At 45.1% G+C, this 23497-nt stretch overlaps 1 protein-coding gene across 1 annotated transcript in view; it reads left to right on the top strand.

The window, feature by feature from the left end:
• Positions 1-5948: 5948 nt before the first annotated feature.
• SLAMF1 (signaling lymphocytic activation molecule family member 1) overlaps positions 5949-23497 on the top strand; it is a 31839-nt gene continuing 14290 nt past the window's right edge. Inside the window, exons 1-3 of the mRNA XM_084780263.1 lie at positions 5949-6309; positions 14793-15134; positions 17301-17591. Coding sequence (XP_084636389.1) covers positions 6234-6309; positions 14793-15134; positions 17301-17591 — 709 coding nt within the window. The 5' untranslated portion in view covers positions 5949-6233. The remainder of the gene's footprint in view (positions 6310-14792; positions 15135-17300; positions 17592-23497) is intronic.

The following is a 23497-nucleotide window of genomic DNA, read 5'->3' as shown; positions in this document are numbered from 1 at the left end:
ATGATAAATGATTTTAGAGTATTACATTTCTAAACCTTTTATAGATAAAGTATAATATTTCAAATCAATATTAAGCTCTCCCCCCACATTTAATGCTGGAGCATGCCAGTGGACAGAAGGGAGGAAGTTATTGGATTTCTACCATTTCACTTTAGCTGGAGTTATTTCCCACAGCTTGTTTTGCTCTCAACAGAGAAGTCCTCATGCTAAGCTTGCCAAACTACTGGAGTGTCCAAACTTTTCCCCCCTTGCCTGGACTTACTTCAGGCCAGGTCACCTCATCAGCATGCAGAAGTCCCTACTGCAGACGACATTAATGGCCTGCAAGCATCTTAGGGGGCCACTGAATGACCTCACGGGTCATGTTGAGAGGATCTGACGTTGCTAAAAGGTCCATGGCTCGAGTCACATAGGCTCCACGACCACCGGCCAATCCCAACTGGAGTCACGTAGCCTCAGATAGGATTCCCCAGAAGCCTTTAAAAGAGCCTGAGAGCTCCTCCTCAGGGTCGCCGCCATTTTGTATGGATGGTTGACCCCTGCGTGCAGGCTGTTTCTGGAAAATAAACACTCTGTTTTTACATACTATTGATTCTGGGGTCCTCCTTCAGGGATTTTTGGGACCCTTGCATGTAACTACCAAAGGAAATGGAAGTTCGAACTCTGTGTAGGGAAGAGCAAGGCTGGCAGTAGTTATCCCGGTTTCTAGAGTCCTTTGCAATTCTCGCCATGTCCACCACTTGGTCTAAAAAGGTGGGTTATGATCATAGGAGGCAGTGGCAGGTGCTCAGAAGTGACATGAAGCTGGTGAGTCAGCATGCAGTGGCCCTGCTTCCTGAATGCCATCCTTTCCTAGAAGGAGTAGTGTGACATAGGCATTTCCCTTTCTGTGAGGACTCTTGCCAGTAACAAGCCAGCCAGAAAACCGCGTGGTAAGGAGCAGTAGGAAGCACCGTGTGGGGAGTCTATGCGGTAGTAGCTGTCAGTCAAGTACTATTTGATGAACAGAGAGAGGCTAGTCAGTCCGGGCTGTCCCCGGAGGGGAGGAGGAGAGGATCTGCGCACCACATGGGCTCTGAGGTCTGATGGTAGGAGCATCAGTGAAAATGAAAGCTGTCGGGAGAGGAAGTCCACAGTGCATCTCAATCCTCATATGTCCATGCTCTGAACTGATTTTTAAGCTCTGGGGAGGCACTGATGTGAGACACTCTGGTGAGGAGCTTGGAGAGGGCAGCCTCAGCGCCCCCACAGACGAGATAAGACCTGGATCTAACCCCGAGGTCTTCTCACCGAGTCAGTTTCTTACCAGCTCTCTATCACAACCCCTCTTGTACCTCCAACACACACACACACACACACACACACACACACACACACACACACACACCACAGCCTTTCTTTATCATGACACTTTCCTGTACCACAGACACACACACACACACACACACACACACACACACACACACACACACACACACACCACGGCCGAACAAGAAGGCTTTCTGGTTGACTGATCTGCTCATCCCCTGTAATAGACATCTGCCTGCGCTTCCTCATCTTACCCAGCAAGGCAGATACAGAGGTATTTTTTTCCCAGTGTTTTCCCCGGGGCCAGTTTTAGAGTTTGCAATTAGGTCTCCTAGGAGACGCTCAGAATTTGGGGGAATTTTGTACTTTCATTTTGTTTTTGTGGGTTTTTTTTTCTTATCCAGATAAATGTAGTCATTGTGTGCCCATGTAACTAGGTGGTCAGTGACTCCTTTCTGCCAGGATAGCTTGTGTAACAGAGGACTTTTAGTTGGAAGTCAAGGTTGAAGATGGTCATTGGTTGGGACACCAAGATGGTCAGAGGCATCATCCCCAAGTACCAGCAACTTCACCATCGGTAGCCATGACATCTCAAGAGAAAAGGAAGGGTAGCACATCTTAGAAGACAGTATACCTTTGCTTTTAAGAATTGGAGATTGAGAAGATGGCTCAGACAGTAAGCTTTGTCCCATAAGCTTGAGGGCCTAGGTTTGGATCCCTGACACCCACATACAAGCCAGGTGGATGTGCCTGTCACCCCAGTTCAGGAAACAGGGACAGAGACATGCAGGTCCCAGGGGCTTGTCAACCAGCCAGTCTAGCTGAAATCATTAGCTCCAAGTGGATAGCTATAAGGGAAGACACCTAACACATTGATCTTTAGACCTGCTGCTTACGCGCGCGCACACACACACACACACACACACACACACACACACACACACACACAGCGCTAATTAAAATGAAAGAACTGGAGTTGGCCTTGTTGCAAAGCCCATTTGAAGTTTGGGAGAAGCTGTTCTAAGTTCAGAGTTTAGTCCTCCTTGCTCTCAGGGTGAGGCATTATGTAGCCAAAAGAAAGGAAGCGGTGCCATGGCACTGATGCTGGAGGCTAGGAACAGGAAACCATACATACCCAGGATTCTCCTGTGGCTCGTACTAGAAGATACATTCTACCAATAGTAAGTTATTGGCCATAATGGGCCTAGAGATTGGCACACATTGTTCCTCAGCACACTATATGGAAATGCTATGATGAGTAGAGAAAGCGTAGACATAGTCAAGTCAAGATCTCTCTCTCTCTCTCTCTCTCTCTCTCTCTCTCTCTCTCTCTCTCTCTCTCTCTCTCTCTCTCTCTCTGTGTCTGTGTGTGTGTGTTTGTGTGGCAGCTCATACCTTTACTTGTAAAATAACAAATCACACCAGTTTCTTATTGTTTCAAAGATGCATAGAATATTATACATGGAACCCCTAGGCCTACAGGGTCCTCAGTTAGTGGCATTCCTCTCTTTCCAGTTTCTGGAGTCTTCAAGGAATAATAAGCATACCCCAGGAAAAGAGAAAGCACCCTTTATCTAGAGGCTGGATTCTCTGTTTGGCCTAGACCCACTATGCCTCCACCAGCTCTGCCTGCTCCCAGGACTTCTGTGAAGATAAAATAGCATAGTAAATGTGTTGGCTTCAGAAAATTGGCTTTGTGAATACAAGATGTCCTCAACTGTGTTCTCTCCGCATCTGCTCTCTACAACTGAAGGGAGCAGCTCTGCCCAGAGTTGTATAAATTCTGAAAACTGAATTAGCCACATTGCAGGTCTTAGTTAGGCTTTCTATGCCTGTGAAGAGACACCATGACCATGGCAACTCTTACGAAGGAAAACATTTAGTTGGGGATGGCTATAGGTTCTGAGGTTCAGCCCATTATCATCATGGTGGGAAACATGGCAGCCTGCAGGCAGACACGGTGCTGAAGAAGGAGCTGAGAGCTCTACAGCCAGATTTCCTCAGGCAGCAGACAGAGATAGTGAACCACTGAGCTTGGCTTGAGTTTTGGAAACCTCAAAGCCCATATAATGCCGCTCCTTACGAACCTATGGGGGCCCATTCCTGTTCAAACCGCCACATTCCACTCTTTGGCCCAATAGGCTTGTAGCCATCTCATAATGCAAAAATGCACTTAGTCCAACTTCGAAAGCAGCCATAGTCTGTCAGCCTGAACACTGTTTAAAAGTTCACAGTTCAAAGTCTGTGAGACTCATGGGCAATCTTTTAACTATAACCCCTATAAAACCACAGTAAAAAAGCATATCACGTTTATAGCATACCACGGCACAGGATATACACCACCATTCCAAAAGGGAGGAAAGGGCACATAGTGAGGAAATACTGGACCAAAGCAAGACTGAAAACCAGCTGAGCAAGCTCCAAACTCTGCATCTCCATGTCTGATATAAAAATGCTTTCCATATCTTTAGCTTCTTTCAACTTTGTTGATTTTCCTCTCTCAGTTTCTCTTGGGCTGTTTCCATTTTCTGTCAGCAGCTTTCCTGACACCTCTGGCATCTCCAACATCTTGTGGTCTCTAAGTCAATCCAGGCTTCACCTTCAGAGCTTCACACAGCAGCCTTTCTAGACCTCAAGTAGAGACACTCCTGACCCGCACCTGGCCTCAACAGCTTTCCTTAGCCATCGAGGGAGATTCTACAACCCATTTCTTTTATCGTTGACTCTAAAGCCAGAACAAGTGGCTAAAGCTGCCAAGTTCTACTGCTGGCTGGGGCTGGAATATGCCCCAGTTATATCTGCATCAGCTCTCTATTTTTGATGGTTTCCTTCACTGCCTAAGTTTGGCTGTCCTGGATCTCAATCTGTAGACGAGGCTGGTCTTGAACTCAGATATCTGCCTGCCTCTACCTCTGGAGTGCTGGGATTAAAGGCCTGTGCCACCACCACAGGCCCTGAGATGGTCTTCAATTCCTTTTCACTTTGTTTTAAATCCCTTCTCACAAGTTGGAAGTGTAGCTGGGTGATGTCATTGCTCCTTTTGTTCTATTTAGCATTAGGCTTTTCCTTAAACTTTTTTTTATCTCCCTGAGCACTGGACATACAGATATTGGTATTCCTTTTCTCCTCCAGCTGAGCATCTTGTAGTTTCCCTTTGCTCAGCTCAGTCCTTTTCATTATAGATTTGCATAAGTGTGGCCACTAATAACTAAGTAACACAGTCAACACTAGGCTATCTGAAAATCTCTTCCGCCGAAGATGTTAATCCATACCTCTTCATCTTAGTCTCTGGCATATATTTTGGACAAGAGTACAAATCAGCCATATTCTCAGCCAAAATATCTGAAGGAAGGTCTCTAAGGCCACATCATAATATTCTTCTCCTCTGAAATCTTTTGATTCAGAACCCCACAGTTAAAATCAGGTGAGACTAGGAAGATACACAAGAGTGTAATCTTTGGAGAAGAGGGAGGGTCCTGACTAAGGACACTGGATGGAACATGAATTCCAGTAGTTGTGTGACTAAAGAACATCATCCATGAAAATTATGATTTTTATGGCCAGGTGTGGTGATGCAGACCAGGTGAGTTTGTGACCAGGCTGGTCTACATATTGAGTTCCAGGCCAGCTAGAACTATATAGTGAGACACTGTCTCAAAATGGGGGAGGGGGAAAGAAAAAGAAAACTCTAATTTATATTATTTGCCAGCTTCTATGGTATTAACTCCACATGTGGCATGTTTCTGGCCCCCACTCTGATGACACTGGGTGTAGAGCTGGAAACATACCACACCTTGTCACCATTAATGAAGTTGCGTAGTGGAGGAAGGAGAAGGGAAAAGCAGGGAGGACAAAGGACCAGTTTCCCTCTCTCACCATCTCATTCTACCCTACAGCCTTTGGGGAGGCCAAAAGCAGAGAACCTGTGAGTATGACAATAGATTGTATAAGCATTAGCTGGGGACCAGTAAGATGGCTCTGTGAGTAAGGGTACAGGGCTGCTGTACAGGGCTGGCAACTTGAGTTTAGTAACTGGATAGCTCATGGTGGGAGGAGAGAACTGATTCCCAAGAGTTGTTCCTTGACCCCCACGTGCACACAACTATGCCAAGTACTCCTCCCCCGCCCAGAGACCTAGCCTCACTTTTTACAGTCTCCCTGTGAGCCCTGCTCATAGCGTTTTCTCATAATCTGTTCATATGATACGTTCTTTCTTCTATTCCTTCTCCATTGTAAAAAAAAAATTACTCGTAAGCTCTAAATTGAAGGCAGCACAGAACTGGCTTAATTCTGCCATGCTGTGCCTGTCAGGGAAATGGGCTGTTGGTCAGCGGTCCACTCTTGCCCATCCCATCAGTCCATGACTGTAGTTCCAGACCTGACTTGCAGAGGTGTTCAATGAGATCATGGAACAAACTAGAAGTAAAACTCCTGTTATCTCATCGAAAGTTAGTTACAAACAAAACTTGAGCTCTGAATTACCTAATTTGTAGGTGGTCTGTCCAAAGTCAATCTTCCCTTCGGACCCAAGAAGAGTTACCAGACAGATCTATTCAGAGAGCTTGTGACACCCGTTTCCTGGAAACAGCTTAGAAAAAGGAAGGTGGAGGCATCACATTTCTTACCCAAGCTAGATTTGACTGAAGTGACTATACAACCTCTTTCCTGGCTCCCATGGGTCTAAACACCTGACTTAGGCTTCTCAAGAACAAGCGATGAAGTGATTTAAGCCTCAGCAGATATGAGCAATCCTTGAGACTCACGTAGAAAAAAAAAAGAAAGAAAGAAAAAAAAAACCCAGTTGAGACAGGAAGCTGGTTCAGGAACTTAGTTCCTGGTGTGTAAACTTGACAGTAGCAGCAGCAGCAGCGCTGTGATCGACGCTGCCGGGCCACTACGAGCAGCCGCCCGGCTCTTTGCCGCTAATGGATCCCAAAGGGCCCCTTTCCTTGAGCGTGCTTCTGTTTCTGTCCCTGGCTTTTGAGTTGATCTACGGAACAGGTGAGTGTTCGTTTGTTTAAGGGTTGGGGTCCTGTGTTTAGCAGTTTGGAATCAGCAGAGCCTCGGGGAATAGAGAAGACAAGGAGAGGATGGTTCAGTTACCGCTTCCTTAAGGAGAGTATCTCTGGGTTTCTCCTGTGTCTTTCAAAGAGGAAGAAATATCTGAGTGCCTTGAGCCTCAGGTTCCAGGGATTAGCCCCACCGACATGAGTTTCTATGGAAACCAGAACCCAAAGGCACCTGCTACCTCCATAGCCAGCTTCTTGGGGTAAGGGACTCAAGCTGAAGTTCTGAGTGGTTGGTTTATGTGAGTGCTTTTCTGGCAAAGACCCAGGCTATGGAACAGAGCCCTGGGAAGTGGGTCCTGCATCCCTGCTGTGGGAAGTGACTCTCACACATACACCAGCAAAGAACGTCGCCCAGTGAAAAGCGAGCATACTAGAGGGAAACAATAGACGTGAAAAACCTCAGACCTTTTGGCTGACAACAGACAGTGGCTGGGATATTGTCATGCTTTCTTATAGGAGATGATTCTAAAGCAGCAAGGGGAGAGGTTGGGATTTTTGGAGCCCAGGGCTGGTTATAGACAGTGAGGAATCCAAATCTAGAAACTTCACGGTTAATGAAGCTCTGGCAGTGGGCACAGTGGGTAGCAAAGTGTTAAAGGATTGAGTGGGACTTCTCTCCCATCCTCTTGACTGGTCCTTCTCTTTGCCAAGGCAAGCTTGTCTTTTCTGCTTACTGGTCAGAGCTATAAGGAGAGGTATTTGAGAGCAACAGTGCTAAGCAGTGGATACTGGACTGGCCATATGAATGGAATGATCAACTCCACCTTAGGATTTGACTAGACTTTGGGAGACAGCCTGGCAAGGAGACAGCTTTAGGAAGTGGGTAGGGGGTTGGGAACCCTTAGGGCAAGAGCATTTTGGTCTTGGAGTTTTCGTGACAGCAAATCCATTATGGACTTTTCAAAGAAAAGCCCTGAAGTGCGCCAGGGATGTGAGGTGCTGTCCATGGACTCTCTTGCTCAAGTGTCCGATGAAGAGGCCCTGTCTAGTCCCACTTGCAGAGTTTAGGTCTCCAAACAGAGCATCTTTGGAGGAGGAACTAAGGCCTCCTCATTGTATTGTGTTTGAACCCCACCACTGCTGGCTTACTTGGTAACTACGGTAACTATGGGATGAATTTTTGTTTTTCTCCTTGGCTAGCCTTGTCTGTGGCAGCTCAGGTGTAGCCAGCAAATGGTCTGCATGACATTCTACTAAGTGCCAGCCCAGCCCCACTTGGCAACTATTGTTTCCTTGCATTCCATCTTCTAAAATGGGTTCAATTTTTTTTTTTTGGTCAGAGTCTCTATTTTTAAATGTGTACTCTTTTGCAAAACCCCAATAAAACCCAAATAGAAATGATTTGCAAATGAGACTTATCAGTCACGTCGCGGCACCCCAGCAAAGATGCATGGTTCTTCCCTTCTCAGCCCCATTTTCAGTTCCCAGTCAGAGCTGTAAAACGCAAAAAGTCCGCGCATCCCTTCCCAATTAGAACAAGTTCTCTTAAATGACAGTTGACTTGTTTGTTTACATTGACCATCACATATAAGCATGCGATGTTGAAGAAGTTACACAACTTCCATATGGCGTCTTGACTTAAATCCAAGAGCCATAGTGAAGGTAATATCCTTGGTAATTAACTGTGAGGTAAACTATCACGTCATTTCCTTCTATATTTACTGAGAGTCATCTTTAATTTCTTGCCTTTAAAGAAGAAAGACATATTGTGCTCATGTCACAATGTTAATATTTATTAGGTACTCGGGAAGATTTGTATTTTTTTAGAACAGATGCAGTCCAGGCTGGGGTTCCTGCAAAGCAAGCCTTAGATACTTCAATTTATCATGTGCATTAATTTGTGTAACAATATCATTTTTGTTGGTCTCTGATATTGCCCTCCCCCTCATTATAATCCTAACCTACATAGACCACTAACTCTAATTCAGAGATATTTTCATAACACGTGCCTGATGTTTCCATGAAGGCTTGAATTAGATATAAAATGCCAAGTTCATTTTCTGAAGACTACACACCAAAGACCAAATATGTTGTCACATCATGCCTAGAAATTAATTGGGTCAGATCCTTCAATTTATCAAGAATCTTTTAAACTAGACTATGGGGGGGACCATCGCCACATTGAGTAGAGATTGCTCACATTCCCTTACTCCTGTGTTTGCACAGCCTCATTATGAGTGTTGGCCACTCCAGGGACGGAGGTGTTACAATTTAGGGATGGCTTTCCCCAAATGAGATCCTTTATTCCTCCATGTAGGTCCTTCCCACCTACTTCATCCATGTTGAGTGAGAAATGAAGGACAAATACTTGGGTTTTAGGCTTGGACCAATGGCCCATTCTATGCCAATGTATTGACCTAGATTCTTCTTTAAAAATTTAATCCCATAATATAACACCTCACCTTTCTCTACCCACAGCATTGGCATAGAGTTCAAAACATCAGGGATTTGGTTATTTATAGATTGACGTTCAAAGGTTCCATTCAGCACTGATCTACTAAGTGTATTTGATATGGCCAGGCAAGTGTAGGGAGCAACATACGCCATCATAGGCCCTGAAAACATCTGATATAATGTCTGATATGTGAGAGTCCCACTAGAAAATTATTGTTGAATAAGTAATAGTGGAAAATACTGTATATCTGCCAGATATGAGACATTATGCTGTTTTATCATTTAACTCTCACACCAACACTATGAGACTATTGTCACCATCACTAGTACTATTACAACTTTGTAAATGAGGAAAGGCAAGCGGAGTAGATTATCAGTGTCTCGACACTCACATGGCTGGAGTCTACACATTTCAGTGAGTGAAACTGGGGAGAATGATACAATGTGTTTCTAGGTCCCATGAGAAAAACATAGAATACAATCTCTACAATTAAAGTGTTGAGTTGAATTGAAACTAGTTAAAGTATAGGTACTGGGCAGCAAGAAGTTAAACAAGAATGTAGAAGATGCATATGAAGCACTTGATGTGGAATTTGGAAAGCAGATAGAAACTGTTTTCATAACATAGGGTTTTTGTTTAACCTTTTTTTGTCTATTAGAAGAGAGTTGCAATAGAACAAAATAGGTTAGGATGAAGACTTGCTTTCTTTCTGTAACCCTTGCTGTAGACAACACCATTGTCAGGGTTTTGGCTTTTCTTTAATGATCTTTCAAATATATAGGTTGGATTCTACCAGAGTTGGAAGAGAGTATTTTAGATGGAGGTAAGATGGGAGTGCTTGGGTGGAATGGCCAAGAGGACTGTTGCAACCAAAAACTCGGGGTTTGTGGCTGAGGAGCTTCTAAACCTCACCTGGGAAGTGGGGAGAAATACTGTCTCTCATCCCACATGGAGATGCTGCAGGGATAAAAGGAAATTCATTTATATTTTGGAAAGAGAAGAACTTAGACTCATGCTGTCATTTGTTCATTCATTCAACCCATTTCATTTCATTAATTCGCTCTGACAACAAGTATTTCTTGGGCTCCCACTGTGTCCTAGGTACCTGCTAGAACAATAGTTCTCAGCCTGTGGATCTCAACCCCTAGGGGACTCACATAACAGATATCCTGCGGATCAGATAGTTACATTACAATTCATAACAGTGGCAAAATGGTTGGCGGCTCACCACAACCTGAGGAACTGTATTAAAGGGTCACAGCATTAGGAAAGGTGAGAAGCATTGTGTTAAAAAATACAGTCCTGGGCCAGGTATGGTGGTGCATGCCTTTGATCCCAGCACCCTGGAGGCAGAGGCAGGTGAATTGCTGTGAGTTTGAGGCCAGCCTGATCTACAAAGTGAGTCCAGGGCAGCCAAGGCTACACAGAGAAACCCTATCTTGGGGGGGGGGGGAGGAAGAAGAAGAAAAAGAAGAAACAGACACAGTCCCTCTCCTTGAATACTTCTGTGTGTGGCAACAACTGCTAAGCTAGTTAAAATTATGATGAGAGGCATGAAGGAGTGATGCCAAGCATGGGGGAAGCACGCATCAGCTAACCCTGAACTCAGGGAAGTCTTCCCTCATCCAAAGACTTGAAGGGTGGGAGGAACTGGCTAGACAAAGGGTGGTCCAGGCTTTTAGGCTGGGAAATGATGAGTACAAATAGTCCGAGAAACAAACGCCCAGCACTCTCAGCGCTGTGGAACAGGGGTCTTAATAGGATATCTAGATGTAAAAACAAATCTTGGGACAGTTATCCTTTTCCTCCCGAGTCTGTATTTACCACTAGAACTATGAAGCTCCTGAGACACGCCTATTTTCTACCAAAAAAGAGAGGCAGAGAGAGAGAGAGAGAGAGAGAGAGAGAGAGAGAGAGAGAGAGAGAAAGAGACAGAGAGACAGAGAGACAGAGAGACAGAGAGACAGAGAGAGAGAATGTAGCAAGATGCTAAATAGTATATGTAAAATACCAAGATGAAGCCCAAAACAACATTCTGAGGTAGGATCCCACCGTGTGAAAGGGCTTAGCTAAATCCTGAAAACTTCAGGCCACTGTTCACCTGCCTGTGTGAATCACTCTACCATCAAAGGAGAATTACCCGAGAAGGAAAGTGAGTCGGTGTGAAGAGCACAAATTTTTCCTCCCAATCTCTTCTAGTAAACAGGGCTGACTGAATCACAGGCTGGCTGGAAAACCCTCATCAGGCAAGAGGATGTTTCAGGAACAGAGACAGTCCCACTTCTGTTTCCACTTGTGCTTGGGTGGAGATGACCTTGAGTGCCCCCTCCAGACTCAGTGCTCATGGAAGCCGTTAGCTCATCATTCCTCGTTTGTATCTGGGTGTTAGGGTCGCCTCCTGGTGAAGTTTTGATTCCCACTCTTCGTGTATGCAAACCATGAAGTCTGACTTCATCTACCCCATCTCTTTTCTTTCACCCTTTCTACCATGTCTACCTTCCATCATTTATTTATTTGTTTACTTGGTTACTTCCTACTACAGCTGTACCCTACTTTTCTTTTCCTTCTACCAATTCTGTACTCTGAAAGTACAAAAAACAAAAACAAAAACAAAAAAACAAAAACCAAAACAAAACAAAACAAAAAACCCTGTCATGTGATAGGAAAGGTTGTATGGGAAACGTTTGGGAGAGGGAAGAGTTAACAGTCTTAGTTAGAATGGGTAGATTTCCCCATTTCCCCACTTCTCTGAATCAAAATTAGCTTAAAATGTCAGCATTATGGTAACAATACTGTTTTTCAAAGTGTAGGTCTGATATGACATTTACAGAAGCCTTCCCCAAAATGTACACACGTTCAGAGCCCCATGTAGTCTCTCAGTCTTCCCTCTTTTTTTCACATATAGAAACTTGGGTTGTTTCAGGTCCCAAGAGACAGAAGTGTCTCTTGGGTACATCTTCACAATTCTGGTGACACCATCAGAGGTGGTGTGTCATCTGGATTGGACAGGCATTCCTGAGTGTGATTGGAATAAAGTCCAGTATGCTTCCTGGTGTACCCATGTAAAAACAGGACCAAACAACCACAGTGAAACTAAGAGTCTCCACCTTAACTAAACAACAGGCTGAGCACTGGGGCTTAGGGGAAATATTAGCAATGCCCCAAAGACCACGTTCCTTATCACCTACCCCACTTTCCTGTAACAATCATGCACCAACCACATGCATCCTGACTGCAGGCAATGTAGATTACATTTTCTTTTTTCTCTAATCACTAGCATTTAATTAATTTGGGCTGAGTCCTTTAGCAGACAGTGTAGGGATTTCAGGGCACATGGATGTCAATTTTGGCCATTTTACCCAAATTTTCCAGTTGCTCATTTATACCACAACTGCGAATGGTCTTTTCTAGATAGAACAGTTACAGAAGCAGGTGGTTTTATTTTACTCTTTTTAAATCTCTTATCAGTTAGAACAATCTATGCTCATTGAATCATGTGCTTCTACCATGAACATTGAATTCAGTTATACACGTGTTAGACTCAGGTAAATAAGAGTTTTGCCAAGGTGATGTGGCTTTCAGTACTTGTCAATTGAACAGATATTTATTTCAGAGCCTCCCTGTGCCAAACACAGTTATCAGGTCATCAGATATAAACAGTGGCCTGGACTTCTTTCTGTGGAGAAGGACTGTATTCAAGTGGGACAGACAGCAATAAAAGGAGTAAATGTCCACCACAACACTGGGCAGTGACCTATCCTGGGTACTCTATCAGAGGAGGCCTCTCAGGAGAGGGAATCTCCTGAGCAAGCATCTAAAATAGGAGAGATGGACTGAACTGTTCCAGTACAGAAGGGAAGAGCTCTCCAGAGAGAAATAGAAAATGCCAAGGCCCAGAGGCAGGAATGGTCTTGATGAGGTTAAGGAGCAGGAAGCTATGCGGCCATAGTGCTATGCAAGCCAGAGAGGAGGCAGGGAATGGGTTTGGAGCAGAGTCATGGGCTGTGAACTCTGTGAGTGCTCGAAAGCCCTGGAAGAGTAAAAGCAATAGGAAGAAAAAATAAGCCAGACATGGCTTTAAAGGGTGGCTCTGTCTACGGTACGAATGCTTGGAGACAGTGGTAGCAGTTAGGCCTGTGGTGATGGGGGTGGGAAGGAACGGCATGGGGAGCGCCTCTATGCCAGACCTACTCGGAACTTAGAGCCAATAGGATTTTCTGTCAGGATTAAACGCGGAGTGTAGGAAAGGACAGGCTCGGGGATCCTCCAGTCGTTTTGGCCCTGGATGAAGGGTCACACTTAAACAGAGAGCTCTTTGCTGAAATTGGGTGCCATTTAAACTCCCAAGTGCTGTTCTGTGTAGGCAGTGGAGTCTACAGTGAGAGGAGTGGCCACAGCACACAACTGTAAATGCGGCAGAGCATATGTCAAACTGGGCAGCCAAGTGAGGAACTGGACAGGCAGAGATAGGGAAGGGAAGGAAGCCGAGTCTGAGCACAGGTCCGGACAGTTAGAGATCTGAAAGAACAGCTGTTTCCCCCAAGGAAACTAAGAACGATAAAAGAACAACACAGCAAGTCAGGGAAGTGTAATATCTTGGGGACCAAATGCAGACATTGTTTAAAAGAGGGGTGATGAACTACGCCACACGGTCCTGAGAAAGAAGCAAGAGAAGGACGGAGACTTAGTTGACTTGGCTCCACATAACAGATTGGTCTTGACAAGTGTGATCCAGTGAGAATTTGGGAAGGGTACAGGGTCCGGAAGTGAAAGCAGAAAACATGAAAAAGACATGCAAGAACCTTCCAGAAGGAAATAAAAATGGCCAAGTGGCTGAGTATAGACCTGGAAATCAGAGGGGAGATTTTGTTTTAGATGAAGACAATTAAATGTTTGTATGTGTGTGCTGGTGAGTTCCAGAAGGAGTCGATGATGCAGAGGGTGGGTTACAGACATAAAACCCGAAAGGACGAGAGCGCTCTTCCAGGGCAGACACTAGCCTTGGTTGGAGACACAGGCTGCTCCTCCAGGTGGATAGGTTGAGTGGGATTTCCATAGATTGAAATTTGCTTTTTTTTTTTTTTGGTCTCTTCTTTATTTTTATTTTTTCAGTGAAATGAAAAGGGAGGTCACTCCTGAGAGAGGGACAGAAAGGCAGGCTGTGGGTTTGAGCAAAGTGCAGCTATTAAAGAGTCAACACCAGAACCCCTTATAGTGGTTTGAAAGGTTTTTGGGTTTTCGTGGTTTTTTTTTTTTTTTCTCACCTTGTTCTTGTTGGTTCAGCTTTTTTTGAAAAGGGAAGCAAAAATAATCTCTTATCCTCACTGTTACTCGTTATCTCAGGGGTCTTTGGAGAAGTTGGATTCCCAGTTTGGTTACAAAACACACCTCCTCTCTAATTCTCACAGTGCTCAGACCCTTCTCTGCTTCTTAGCACCCGACTTGATGCTTCTGGAACCAAGGTCCCCTGGGCTCCTTCTCACTGTTACCCACTTTTCATCTTGCACATGAGGTGGAGGCTAAGAACCTTGCAGGAGAAGTTAGAGACGGAGAGTCCAGTCCTGATTCCTCTACTTACTATTGTGGTTTAAGAAAGTCATTTACTTCTGCCTTCTGTGCCCTCGCTATTTTCTGTTGTTTTGTTTTGCTTTTCGAGACAGGGTTTCTCTGTGTAGCCTTGGCTGTCCAGGACTCCTTTTGTAGACAAGCTGGCCTCAAACTCACCAGTGATCAGTCGGCCTCTGCCTCCCGAGTGCTGGGATTAAAGGCGTGCGCCACCATGCCTGGCCTGTGCCTCACTGTTAAGTCTGGTGTAAATAATTCTAGGATTTCCATTGGAGGCTTCGAAACGCCGAAGTTATGGTTAGGATGTAGGTTAGCAGCTGTCCTTGTAGACTACCACCTGGCGATCTGAAATGGTTCAAGAGGAGAGGAGTCTCAGCTGGTCATTCTCTGTCCTCTACACAACGTACTCCCCAGCTCTGCCATCTTAAGGGCGTATCGCTCCTTCCTTCCCACAGGTGGAGGCGTGATGGACTGCCCAGTGATTGCCCGGCAGCTGGGAAGCGATGCATGGCTGCCCCTGACAAACGAACAGCAGATAAAGACGAGCGTTAACAAAAGCGTCCGCATCCTTGTCACGATGGCAACGTCTCGAGGAAGCAAAACCAACAAGAAAATAGTGTCTTTTGATCTCTCTAAAAGGGGCCATCCAGATCACCTGGAGGATGGCTACCAGTTTGACCCAGAAAACCTGAGCCTGGGGATCCTGGCAAACAGGAGGGAGAGTGAAGGCTGGTACTTTGTGAACCTGGAGGAGAATGTTTCTGTTCAGCAGTTCTGCATGCAGCTGAAGCTTTATGGTAAAAATGGGCGTGTTTGCACTCCACCCTGGAGGGCCTAAGAGGGTCTCAGTCCAAGAGGTTAGGCCTTTCTCAGCAGCAGAGTACCTGGACTTGGAAGCAACTTGAAAGATCTGGTCCAATGACTACGCAAAAGGGAAGCAGTTTGATGCGCTGACTTTTTTTTTTTCCCTTCCAAACTGCACATTGGCAGAGGCTGATTTGATTCCTATTTTGGAAGGAAGGGAGCCCGCTGTGCGGGGGCTGAAGGGCTGGCTTACACATATCACAGGCTGAGTTTGCATATCACTTTTTAAAATAAAAGTCTTTTTTTTTCTCTATCATGCTCGACTTTTACAAAGTTTGAATACAACCGAACAAACCCAACTTCTCTTTCATTGCCAGGGAGCCCAAACTTCAGGGCCAAGAAGCTTCGCACATGCTTACCCACGCTTGTGTAGGATGTTTGCTACTGTAGAGAGCTGACATTCCACCCACGGGCAGTTCACCAAGCCCAGGGCCATGGGGGAGGCTTCCACCTACATGGTGAAAGAAACACCTTTCTTGTTGTTGTTGTTGTTAATCATTTGAACCAGGATCTGCTTATGTAGCTATTTCATTGTGGGACTGAACGACAACCTTGTCAACCTGAATCCATAACTTTTCTGAGCCCCTTTAACTTTTCTGAACTCCTGTCCTTGAAGACACCTAGAATTCCTTTCCCTTAGGTTCAGAGGCTCATCTGCTTCCCAAGGCTTTCCTCCTCTTTCAAAGGGATCTGACATACCACCAAGGATGAGGCAGGAAGCCCACAGCCAGCTTTTCATCGAACCTTCAGCTGTCTAGGGGAGAAGCAGATACATTTTGGCTGTCTCCTGCCCCAGCCTTCTCCTCCTGCAAATGGAGTGTGCAGAATTCCCATAGCCCTCTGTTCAGTATGCGGGGAGGATGCACATCATGTGATTTTTAAAAAAACCATAAATGTCATATAGTCTGTCCTCTTGTTGTTATAAATTTACTAATTTCTTCGTACCTTACATAATCAGCTGGGTACTTTGGGAAGCATAGTCTCTGCAACCATGACTTTCTGACAGGGGGCAGGGAGAGAGAGAGAGAGAGAGAGAGAGAGAGAGAGAGAGAGAGAGAGAGAGAGAGAGAGAGAGAGAGAGAGAGACAGACAGACAGACAGACAGACAGAGACAGAGACAGACAGAGACAGAGACAGAGACAGAGACAGAGACAGACAGAGACACAGAGAGAGGTTGATTTTAGAATCAGACTAAGGTACTTATCTCCACTTGGCCAGTTAGAAGCTACATAATGTCACTCAAGGCATGCCATTTCTCTAAGACTCAGTTTTCTCATCCACAAAATGAGAATAAATATTACAGAAGATGGATAAGAAATGCCAGCAATGTAGTGGTCGTATGGTAGCTATACTAAGCATGACCTCCCTTTTTACCTTGCCTGTCTCATGGCATTAGAATTACATGATTGATAGAACCTGTGGCTAATATTAAAAATCTACCACTATTTTAGCCCTGCAAAGCGCGCGTGCACGCGCGCGCACACATACACACACACACACACACACACACATGATGAAATCCTATCACTGAAAGCTCACGTTTTCAGCCGATCACCTAGGGTATTGTACTTATAAGCCAATCAAAACCTATCTTATTCCTGATGGAATAAGGCAGAACCATCTAGATGGTGAACATCGGTAGAGGTGTGCAGCGTCTTTTTTGTTTGTTTGGTTTTCGTTTGGGGTTTTTATTTGTTTGTTTGTTTCTTTTGGGGGCAGGGTTGGTTTTGGTTTTTTGAGACAGGTTTTCCGTGTGTAGCCTTGACTGTCCTGGACTCCACTTAACTCTGCCTCCCCAAGTGCTGGGATTATGGGAGTGCACCACCACGCCCAGCTGGCATGCAGTATCTTAACAGTATTAGCGGAAAGGAACTAAAACCCGAATGCTTCTCTATTCTTTCTCAAGAGGCTCCTGGGATATGGAGAGTAGGGGTGCGGCGTGGTATGAGCTACAGTTCCCCACCGGAGACACCCCACACTTAAGGCCTCTTGCTGAGGGGAAAATGACATTTAGCTAGACTTTGGTTTGACAAATAAGTCAGTCAATAGTTCCGGAAGGTTTGTTTCAGTGATGGCTCCCTTGCTCCTCCTCCTGACAGAGCAGGTCTCCACGCCAGAGATTAACGTGCTAAACAAAACCCAGGAGCGTGAGAACGGGACCTGCAGCTTGGTGGTATCCTGCATGGTGAAGACGGGGGACCATGTGGCCTACAGCTGGAGTGATGAGGCAGGCACTCACCTGCCGAGCCCAGCCAACCACTCCCACCTCCTACACGTCATTCTCAGCAACCAGCATCAGGACAGCGTTTACAACTGCACCGCCAGCAACCCTGTCAGCAGGCTCTCTCGGACCTTTAACCTGTGGCAGGAATGCAAGCAAGAATCCTCAGGTGAGTACGCTAGGGTTACCAAGCGGTCCAGCAGCTCTGCTACAACAGCCGAGCCTTCCTTGCTCATGCTACTTCATGCTTTCTTTATATAGCCAAAGCCGCCAGGCACATTCAACAAAGGTGCTTTCCTGTTGGCCCCAGGTGGCATTATATTACATTTGATTCACAACCAGAAGCTGAGCCAGACCAGAAATCAGGTCTCCAAGGCCAAGGGCAAGCCTGTCTCTGTGCCCTGTGCCATGGCCCAACACACAAGGATGTCTGGGAAAGGGAATGCATGTTGCAGGTCCCAAGTCCTAAATCCATGCTCCATTGTGGCAACACAGATCTATGCCGCCAATAAACACCTCTCTGCTTATGTGTCGTCAATAAGTACTTATGCTGCAAGAGATGGGACTGGGTGTGTGTGTGTGTGTGTGTGTGTGTGTGTGTGTGTGTGTGTGGTGTGTGATCTCTGCACCTCAGCAATGTGCTGTAAATATAAGGCATGAGGCATTTGATAACCAAGTGCAAGCTATCAGGGAGGGACTTGTGTTGTGAATGGACTTATAGGCAGCGGAGACTGAAACCAGGTGATGAGGGTACAGGGATGAGCGATGGCCCCTCCTCTACTGGCAAGGCACTTTTAACTGTATCCTATCTTTGGTTCACAATAAATTTGCCAGACTGGTACTACTATTGGCTTCATTTCATATGTGAGCAACTTGAAGTTCGCAGAATTTAAGTTATCTTCCTCAAGTTTCTCCAGCTTCGAATAGTGGGATTAATGCCTAGACCTAAATGTTTTCTCTTTTCCTGGATAGAAAGCATCATTGTTCTGCGGGAGGACAACTTTGGTTCAGTAAGCCCAGCTAGCCACTAAGAAACAGACTAGAGCACTGCTCTCTCATGCCAGACTGTGTGTCTGTGTCACAGGGAGGTCCAGGGAGAGACGTGAAAGGCAGTTCTTACACCCCAACATTGTCCTTTCTGGGCAAAGGAGCAGGTGTTATTCCAAGGAGACTCCCACCCACGTAGATTGGTGTCTATGTGACACACCAGATGGGCAGGGGCAGGGGGAAGGAGACCTAGATACGTTGTGCCCTTAGCATAGCACTTCCTGTAACAGAGACTTCCCTTCCCACCCCCCTCACCCCCCATCCCCTCCACCCCCACCAGAGGACTCTCACATAGGAAATACCTCTGCTCTACCCCAGCATATTCCTTTGCGTTCTTTCTCGAACCTAATGCAGCCATGTCATGGAAACAGTCAATCATCTCTCTACTTTCTAAATGTGGCCCACAAACCTTGTGAGCTACTCTTCTGTCCAGGTTCTCCCTGCCCCAAAGCCATTCAGAACATCCTGGCAAAGGCAAGAAAACAGTGCTGTGTAGTGGGAAGCACCCAGAATACGGTTTTGCAGGGGCTGGGGTGGGGGCTCTTTCTAATGACAGGAGTAAAGAGCCAAAACCTTTATTTTTTTAAAATTTTTCATCTATAACTAACAGCCAACAGGCTTTGGCTGTTCACCATGTACCGGCTCCATGGCATACCGTTAACCCTCACAGCAGTAAAATAATGCAGATAGTGTTAACATCTTCACACTATGGACAAAGTGAAGAAAGCCGGGGCAGGGGGCGGACTATGAAAGCAAGGTTAGGTAAGGGCCGCACTAGCAACCTCATCTGAACTTAAGTATCTTCATAACAACTTGTTCCCAAAGACCATTCCGGTGAGGCTTAGAACTTCAACATATGGGTTGGTAGGTGTAGCAATTAAGCCATAGCTCTACACAAACAGCCTAGTTTTAATTTGATTATTTTTGTAAAGCTCCCACCTCCAATTAAAGACACATCCTCAGGACTTCCAAATATGGATTTTTTTAAAAGGACACAGTTTAGCTCATAGTTCAAATAAAGGCTCTTCCACCTCCAAAGATGGAGGAGGCCCTCACCACATCCAAGGCAGACACACAGGCATTTTGCAGCATGACCTTTCCTCGACACAGAGCTGTAGAGGAAATTACCTAAATTACTGAAACACCATGTTTATTAGTCTGTCACAGTATTTCCCAACCTTCCTAATACCGAGACCCTTTAATTCCTCATGTTAGGGTGACCCCCAACCATTATTTTCGTTGACACTTCCTAACTGTATTTTGCTACTCTTATGAATCATAATGTAAATATCTGTGTTTTCCAATGTCTTAGACAACCCCATGAATGGGGTTGTGACCCATAGCTTGAAAACTGCTGATATACCACTTTGTTTTTGTAGATGGAAGTGGCTAATTTTTTAAAGCAGTGTGTTTACTTTGACAAAACCTATATTGAGGCTTTATCATGTTCCGGCATCATACAAGGTACTGATCACACAAAGATGAAAAAAGGAAGAGATGAAATCTTTGTTCTTAAGAAGATAATTCGGTATATACACAAGTATCCTAGACCACAGGGTACGAGAGGTTATAAGACCGGAAGTATGTGCAAAGTAATAAAAAGGCGGAATGAACAGCCCTGGCTCTCAGAGATCATCAAAGATGGTCATCAAAGATGGGGCTTTGAGGAATGAACGGATGTTACCCAAACTCACTGACAAAAGCAGAGAAGGCCAATGCCGCAGTCTACATCATCCTGCAGGTGACAGGAACTGACAGATTTAGGCAGAAAATAGGGTCCATTGTATTTTCATTTCAACAAGAAGATACATGGTGTCATGAATAGAGTGGGGTCAGCAAGAGGCAGAAGAAAAAGCAACTAGTTATAGGATGACATGAAGACAATAATCCATCAAAATATGCTGTGGCCCGGGTCAAAGCAGCGAAGGCTAGTGTTAACTAAGACTTCTTACATAGCGTGCACCAAGGGAAACCCCAGGCCTGGAGTCAAAGTGTATGGTAGGCTGAGGGTTCATCAGACATTGCTATCAGAAAGTCAGAAAAGTTCTCTTGAAGACACTTTTTGTTTTCACTTCAATTAACAAGAACTTCCAAGTCACTCATGGTACTTTGAGGCCAAATATAGCGTGATGTTGGCACATCTTTTTGGTGTCAGGACTTAGCTAAAGTGAACTGTGCATGAACTGTGCATGAACACATATGTTCCTTGGAAAGAAGTTTTAACCATATTTGTCTAGGCTGTCTAGTTCTATAATCATCCATGTTTCAATTGCCAGTTAGGAATTTCCTACATCTTCAGTATCCATCACGGCGAAGTCTCTTATGGCAAGGCCTAAATTCTGGGCCGTATGACATCCTTATCTAGGTCACCTGAAGCACACAGATATGGCTCGACAGGGGATCCTCCGTGGGACCTGCAGCTGTCCTTAGCCAGTGTGTTTTAAAAGCACTGTGTGCTCGAGGATGGTTGCTTAAAAATCCAGCAAGAAAGGGATGCTCCATCTAGCCAACCTGACAACAACAGTGAGAGGAAAGAGGTCAGATGCTTCTCATTGGCCACAGCCTCATTCCATGGCTAAGAAGTACAGTTACTAGCTGGCCAGCTACATGTCCAGAATTGACTTGGACCGCCATGGAAGGATGGGCGAAATGATCCCGGACTTATGGCTAGCACCCTTTGCAACACTCTCTAGGTGGAACAGGCTGGTGTGATGGGTGTTTCCAGAAGGTGTGGGTCTCACAAAATAATTTTCTTAGATGCTCCCAGACTTTAAATTAGTACCCTCTCCCCACCCCCCAATTCTCACTGGAAACTACCAGTATGAAGACATCTCTTGAAGACCGTCAACCTCTTCAAGGAGCTGTGTTCCATGTGAGCAGTCTTGCTGACGAAACCACATGAAAGGCAGGAAAGAGATCCGGTACTCTCAGACCGTTATGTGAGCATCCTCAGAGGCTCCCGGCATTAACTACACTTGCTTCTTGGGTTCTGTTTTGTCTTCTTTTTTCTTCCTTAAATAATATGATTTAAGGACTCCGAAGGGAGAGAAGCTTTTGCGTCACCGTGACAACCAATTGTCAGAGACAAGAAGGGAAAAAGAAGCAGGCCGGCGTTTTCCTTGGAGGTGTGGCTCTGACGGGTTTTCTTGTTGAACTCCCAGCTCATAGTGGAGAACTGCTCTAATTGCACAGGTGTTTTCAGTCAGCCCACTTAGCTACCTCTAAAGGGTTTCTGCAGAGGGGCAAAGCATCATATCTCTGCCTAAAAAAAAAAAAAAAAAAAAAAGAAGAAATCAAGAAAGTTGAGGTAGTGTTTCTTTGTTAATAATGAAAGGCTTGTAGCACCAAGGACAAGTTTTATCTGATTTTGTAGAATGATTGTCCTGAGTGGCATCACTATAGGAGTGAACAAAAGGAGGAAGAGTAGGATTTTCTGGTTTGGAAGTGGAAACACAGATCATGTTGTGGGCGCCTCAAAAAAGCATACTTTGTGGCTTCATGGTGTTATCACACAGCAAAGCCAAGTAGGTCATTGGTACTTCCTTTGACTCCTATCTCTGGGGAATCAGATAGTGACCCAGCATGCCTTCTGAGACCGGCACATATTTAACACTCTGATAATTTTTAACAAAAGAATACATGACAGTTTTCTAAAACCCATTCATATTCAATAACTTAGGTTCATCAAGTGTATATGGAGTCTCTTCGTGTCCTGTATCTGATGGAGTGGGGTGTGTAAAAATAAAGAAAAGGCACAGAGACTGCCTTTAGAGAGGTTTTACCTAAGTACAACTTCTGTAACAAAGTCTTTAGCACTTTACTGAATGGAAAAAAATTATTTTAAAGAGACTACTACTAAGATTTCTCTCTGGAGGATCCATAGTACTTAAGATATGCTTTAATGGATGCCAAAAGACAGACAATAAGACCTTCCCCCGAGGAATAATGATGTGGGTAACCTGACCCCAACAAGCTAGATAAGCAGCATTGTGTTCGTATTTGTCTGCATTCCTCCAAGCTTCAAGTCCTTGATACTTAGTTTCCATATAAATGTCATGATTGGTGGCTAGCAGCAGCAAGTGGATGAGCACAGGCACCTGCGGCCTGCTACGTTGTAACCAAATGATGGGATGGAACAGCAGCACCTCTGCGCTTTGATGAGGAGGACGCTTTTGCATTTGAGTGCAAATTCATCTTCTTGTTCCAATCAACCATTGGAAGGACTGAAAGGACTGAAAAAGGATCTGTTTATAGCCCAGATGTCTCTGGCCTCCTAGCCATTCCCTGGGAACCGAGGCTAGCAGAAGCAGGTGATGGTCACTGAATATGTAACAGATTCTAAACATAGTTGGGAACACTTTATTACCTTATTGTTGTGGCTCATCAGAACAACCCTGTGGACTAAGTATCTTTATGCTCGTTGTATTGGTGATGAAACAGGCCTCGGAGGCTATGAAAGACTCTCTGAGATACAGTTATTAATTAGTACCTGTAGAGTTGAAGCCATCTGTCTGGCTTTGAGTACCATCAGTTAAAATGGTTTGCATTGCAGAGACAATGGAGGAAAAACACAGGTGCTAAGCTGTGTGACATAAGCTACATGTGGTGCTGAAGTCTTGAGGAGAGGGCAGAATAGGGTTGGATGGTTCAGGAAAGGTGACACTGAGGAAGGAAGAGTGGCCTGAGCATCGGCCCTGAGCAGGTGTGGTGGACCGCGGGAGCATCACCAGGAAGGGGAGTATAGTGTGGAAAGAAGATGGTAAAGAGGTAGGTTGGCCACCTAAAGAGCCTTAGCTCTCCCAGGCAATGGGAAACTAGTGGGTTATGTAAACTAAACATTTTATATGGTTCCATTAATTTTTTTAAAGCCAATGGTCCTATAAAAATATCCACCAATATATTCATCCCTATCTTAAAAGGCAGAGGAAAAAAATTAAAGTTGATAAAATATCTTTCAAGATGATGGCCAGATTTCTTCTCATCTCTGGCAGAAGCTGGTCATTTATGGCTCAGGATATAGGCAGTGGA

Source organism: Acomys minous (genome assembly GCF_964271855.1).
Source record: "Acomys minous genome assembly, chromosome: 1".
Taxonomy (NCBI): Eukaryota; Metazoa; Chordata; class Mammalia; order Rodentia; family Muridae; genus Acomys; species Acomys minous.
This window is presented reverse-complemented; position numbering and strand designations above follow the sequence as displayed.